The sequence below is a fragment of the Channa argus genome, chromosome 15 (assembly GCF_033026475.1).
Source record: "Channa argus isolate prfri chromosome 15, Channa argus male v1.0, whole genome shotgun sequence".
Taxonomy (NCBI): Eukaryota; Metazoa; Chordata; class Actinopteri; order Anabantiformes; family Channidae; genus Channa; species Channa argus.
Genome location: NC_090211.1, coordinates 8,688,926 through 8,693,875, shown reverse-complemented (window position 1 = coordinate 8,693,875; position 4,950 = coordinate 8,688,926). Strand labels below are relative to the sequence as shown.

General features: G+C 41.5%; 1 protein-coding gene across 1 annotated transcript; it reads left to right on the top strand.

The window, feature by feature from the left end:
* Window positions 1–1,687: 1,687 nt before the first annotated feature.
* On the top strand, window positions 1,688–4,523 carry 42sp43 (P43 5S RNA-binding protein). Its single transcript, XM_067477346.1, has 9 exons — window positions 1,688–1,980; window positions 2,117–2,217; window positions 2,290–2,386; window positions 2,528–2,616; window positions 2,855–2,928; window positions 3,078–3,158; window positions 3,299–3,528; window positions 3,713–3,766; window positions 4,015–4,523. The coding sequence occupies exons 1-9, from the start codon at window positions 1,846–1,848 to the stop codon at window positions 4,273–4,275; spliced, it is 1,122 nt and encodes a 373-aa protein (XP_067333447.1). The 5' UTR covers window positions 1,688–1,845; the 3' UTR covers window positions 4,276–4,523.
* Window positions 4,524–4,950: the final 427 nt, after the last annotated feature.

Here is a 4,950-nt window from a genome sequence, read left to right as displayed (position 1 = left end):
ATCAGTCTGACAAACACAGCAGAGGCCGTATGATTTCCTCCAGAACTCAGTTTCTGTGGCAACCATCTCAAACAGTTTGGGATATTTTTGTCACTGATAGGCTATTTTTATAAAACTGTCCTGTTTGCTGTTACACAGTTGTAAATACAACTGTTCTTCATAAACCCAAAATCCATTAAAGGAAACTTTGAATAAGAACTATACTATTGTATAATATGTTCACTGAAGTGTATTAGCAAATACAAGTTGAATATGTGTGGTAAAATACGTTATTCTCCTTTTCTTGGTAATTTTAGGACTGTGGAGAAACAGTATTTAGCAGAATGCATATCAGCCTAACTCTTCTTTTTTAATAGTCCAAAACATGATCATTGTTTGTTTTCAAAGTACTGTGAGAGTGTTATAAAATGGTCCAGTTCTCTAAAACATATTACTGAGCACTATATGGCAACACTGGTAGCAGCATTGTGGTGATATAAACACGTCTCTGTATGATGTATGAATTTAATATGGGCGTAATCAACTCCTTATTGAAAACCATACATTGAGCCATGAAGCCGTTGACCTGCAGTGATCTAGATACGGTTGTTGTCTCAGTCCTAGGACCTGGGTTCAGTCCTTCTGCAGCCATCCCACAACACATCATGTTAATGGAGGCATATTGTGCACTGACAGCCTCCCTCTGAATATTTAATCTACTCCCCTTTGAGAATAACGGTGAGCGAGTGAAAGTGGGGAGGAGATGGATAGGAATGCAGCCCCAGTAGGAGTCCAGCATCATGGGCCAAAAATGTGATCCCATGCCACCTCCTTCCTGAAAATTGGAAGGCTGCTGAGCTATTTTGGTTCACAATTCCAAACAATTCAGCATGGATTGATCTTTTTGCAGTTAATTTGAATTCCAACTCAATGTCTTCAGTTACCTATACTGGTTTTCATCTGAGAAACGGCTTCAAATAACACAGTGCTGATGGAGGAAATTTAGTATCCAACAGCTGAGTTACTACAACTGCACTGAGAACCAGAAGGAGTCAGGGCTACAGGGTGAATGCTGGTTACGCTTCCCATGCAATAATAGTTGTTTGAATCTTATATTGTGCACTCTAGAGAGCCACGAAACCCTGATCCAGAGCCAACAGATATAGCAAACATAAAAAATTACAATATCTGACTTTCTCCACTTGTACAGATTAAAAAGAAAAAAATTCTTTTCAGATTTGTTTCTAAAACAACGACTATGAACAGACTATAAAGTCAGACACATATTTGATGGGGCGTTTCATGACGAGTCAACCACTGAGACACCGTGCAATGCTGCAGAGTACGGTGAAACAGAGACCTAACAAAAGTGAAAAGCTGAACAACGTAAACCTAATGCCCGGTGTGACACAGCCGCACATCGCCCTCTACTGTACAAACAGCAGAATCACAATCACGGCTGAAATTTATAACTGCATCAAGTCAGCCAAAATCAGAACCAATAGAGTTTTATATTGTATTTATTCCTTTTGTATACATTTCCCATAGTATAAAAGATAATCATACTGTCTGAGACTCTTAAACTTAGTCCTGTTTTAATAGCCTGTATATGATTCTCTTCTCTTTGCAGTGGGTCTGTGGTTGCTACAAGTGTTGGCGTGTCAGAGTTTGGCATCACTTAGGTTCATTAGTTTCAGCTTCGCGTCTTGAGTGAGTTCCGTTGACTCACTGACTCACCGCCCGCTGAGCGAACATTTCCAATTATCCAATTAAGTATTTTCAGGAGGTTACAAGAGCGGCTGATAAACGCGGGCGGTCTTTCTAACGCACATCTTCGTGGAAACAGTGATCGGATATCGGGACAAAATGAATGGTGTTGGCAGCGAGAAACCCGCCTGCGGTCCGCCGCGGGAGAAGTTCAACTGCGTCCACGCGGACTGTGGAGCGACTTTCACCACGCAGCGGAAACTTAAAGAGCATGAGTCTGTGCACACAGGAGCGGTAAGAAGGACAGGATCATCATAGGACTCCGTGTAATATATATTTCTTACGTAAAGGCACCGCTGTGTTCACTGTTACGTGTACACAGAAAGCGACAAAGTGTAACTTGATAAAACTTTACTGAATTTGTCCCCAGCGCCCGTGTCAGTGCATAGTTGCCGGCTGTGGTCGCCGTTTCTCAAGAAGATCCCACCTGAGCCGCCACATGCTTGAGCACAAAGGGTTGAAGCAGTTCAAGTAAGCTGCGATCGTCGTCTGTGCCGTTGCTGCTTCTCGGCTACGAACCTATTTTAACTTTTCTCTCTACAGATGCAAATTTGCAAACTGCTCGAAGAGTTTCTTCTATGCGAGTAAACTGAAAAGACACGTCTGCTACGCCCACGGAGACAAAAATAAGTACTTCAAGGTTTGTTAAAATGACCACATTTACACACAAGATGGCGCCAAAACGGCGCTTTTCACAAGCGGATTCTTTGCGTTTAAGGTTGATAATATGCAGTTTTCAAGCAGGTCTGCGTCATCTAACCGCTTGAATTTTATCCCACAGTGCAACCAGCCGGACTGCACATTGACCTTCAAAAAACGCAGACAGTTTAAACTGCACCTACAGCAGCATGACGTGTCTGCTAAGTTCAAGTATGACCCTATAATTGTTTTTGTCTGGAAAATGGGAGTGTAAAATCATCTAGCTTTGTCCTTGATGTGAGAAAATGCCACAAAGGTGTTTAAAGCTTATGTACGTGCCATTTTAATTAACCAAATCCTTAATGCCTGCAGAACATGCTCTGTAAGGAGAGTAGTTGCAGGCTGAGTATGCGTGGCCAGAATTAATTGGTTAAATTTATTTTTAATTTCCTCTGTACCTGGTACGTAGGTGTTTGAAGGATGGGTGCACTGAGGTGTTTGACTCCCATATCGCTCGCAAGGCCCATGAGAAGAAGCACGCAGGTTGGTCTATCTAGGGGTCCCTAAACAGTCAGTTTTATCTAATTTTGTATATAGGAAAATTCCTTAAGGAGAAAAATATTGGCATTGTTTATCCAACTTATTGTCTTTGCTGTTGTCTTGCTCACACGGAACCTTTGTGTTCTCTGCAGGTTACCCCTGCCCTCGTTCCAACTGTGATGTGCATGAACACACCTGGGGGAAACTTCAGAAGCACATGGCCAAACATTCGAGTAAATGTTAAACAACAAAACTGTTGAGATCCATACCAGAGTTTGTTCAGAAGATTAGGAAATTGGCTTTAGTCTTTAATTATCATTCTGATGGTAAAGTTGGCTAGTTAATTATTCTTGCTTTTTAAAATGTGTTTCAGCCACATTTGAATGCCAAGTTTGCAAGAAGGTGTATAAGAAAGCAGATGCTCTGCGGAGGCACAAACGCACCCACGCTTCCCATAAACCGGTGCTGGTTTGTCCCAAGGACAACTGTCAGGCCTACTTCTCTACAACCTTCAACCTGCAGCACCACATCCGCAAGGTGCATTTGGAGCTCCTAAAATACAAGTGCTCCTTCCCTGACTGCCCACGCATGTTTGCTATGCGGGTAAGTAACACCTCTATTACTGATCTTGTAAAGAGACTTCATGAGAATTTCATGAGAATGGCCAATTGATACAGAGCACAAATATTCCTATTGGGTGATAAGATACTGTATGAGTTCAATTCCTGCACCATCAATATAGTTGTACAACTTGCACATTAAATTATGCCCAAATTCTCTTTCACAGGAGAGTATGAGCAGACACTTGCTTCATCATGACACAAACACCATCACTTTAAAGGTAAGTGTCGGTATCCAACAATGCACATGTGGACTGACACCAGTAGCTGTGTGGCCATCCAATCGCACAGCAGCGTGCGGCTGAAGTAACGAGGCGGAGCAAACCGATATTGCATTTCTATTTTTAGCATGTTGCAAAGAGCTGAGTTTGACATATTCAACTTCAGCTTTCTGAGTATTTTCAATGAATAGATGGCCACACAGCTACTAGTGTCAAAATACTAAAACATTTTTTTTAAATTCCGACAGAAACGTCAGCGCCCCAAGAAACCCTGGCAGAAGCGTTTGAATGGACACCAGCTGCCCATTGTGGAGGAAGACCTGCGTCGTCTCTTTGCCCTGCGCATGCGGATCTCTAGACGGGCCAAAGTGGAAACTAACCTTGCAGGCCTCTTCAATGAACGCAAGATCCCTCACTATGTTGACCCAGAAGTCAACCTGCGCAACCTGTTCAGTATCAAACAGCCTCGGCCTTTGAAGAAGCCTGTAGCTGTGCCACTAAAAAGCTAAAAATGGGGTAAAAAGAAGGTGCATTTTGACTTAAGTTTGAACTTCCTTAAATGTTAGCAGGCTTTAAAGTTTTACTGTTTAATTTGAAAGTGGAAATTGGGTGTTTATGGTTTAATGTTAGCTGATGTACATTAAAATCTTAATTTCAAATTTTGAATGTCTCTTATGACATTGTTTTGAGTTCAAATGTTTGAAAATTTCCCTGAAGACCAAAGATCAGTTGAAATACTAATTTGTAACGATGTACTGGACCCAATAAAATAAGTTGTATGTTCAACTTTGCTTTTATCTTCACTGCTATAGAAGTATGGTTTTTCAGTTTCACTGAAAAGATCCAATTGTTACTATTCCAAACAGCTGCTCCTCCAACCCAGCACCCATTTTTGCTTTAGCTGTGCATATTGGTTGACATTTGCTGAATGTGTTGGAGCCCATTAAATATGAACAAAGGAGTACACGTAAGAGCTGAGTCACAGACGAATGTCACTTTGAGGGTGGATGAGTCTCAGCTGTCATCTCTTCCACTGAGGTTAAATTACTGCAGTTACATTTTTTGGCCCCATGTGGCCTTTATTAATAATAAATCAATGATTGTAATTTGAGCAAAATGCAGCACTTGTGCACTGTAGGACTGCAGTGGAAGTGAAAATGGTTTCACTATCAATCTCCATATTA

What these genes read in the sequence shown, in the direction of transcription:
- 42sp43 (XM_067477346.1), top strand. Translation starts at nt 1,846, where the DNA reads ATGAATGGTGTTGGCAGCGAGAAACCCGCCTGCGGTCCGCCGCGGGAG. An exon ending in GACGTGTCTGCTAAGTTCAA is followed by an intron (nt 2,617 to 2,854) that starts GTATGACCCTAT and finishes CCTGGTACGTAG; the next exon opens with GTGTTTGAAGGATGGGTGCA. An exon ending in CCATGAGAAGAAGCACGCAG is followed by an intron (nt 2,929 to 3,077) that starts GTTGGTCTATCT and finishes TGTTCTCTGCAG; the next exon opens with GTTACCCCTGCCCTCGTTCC.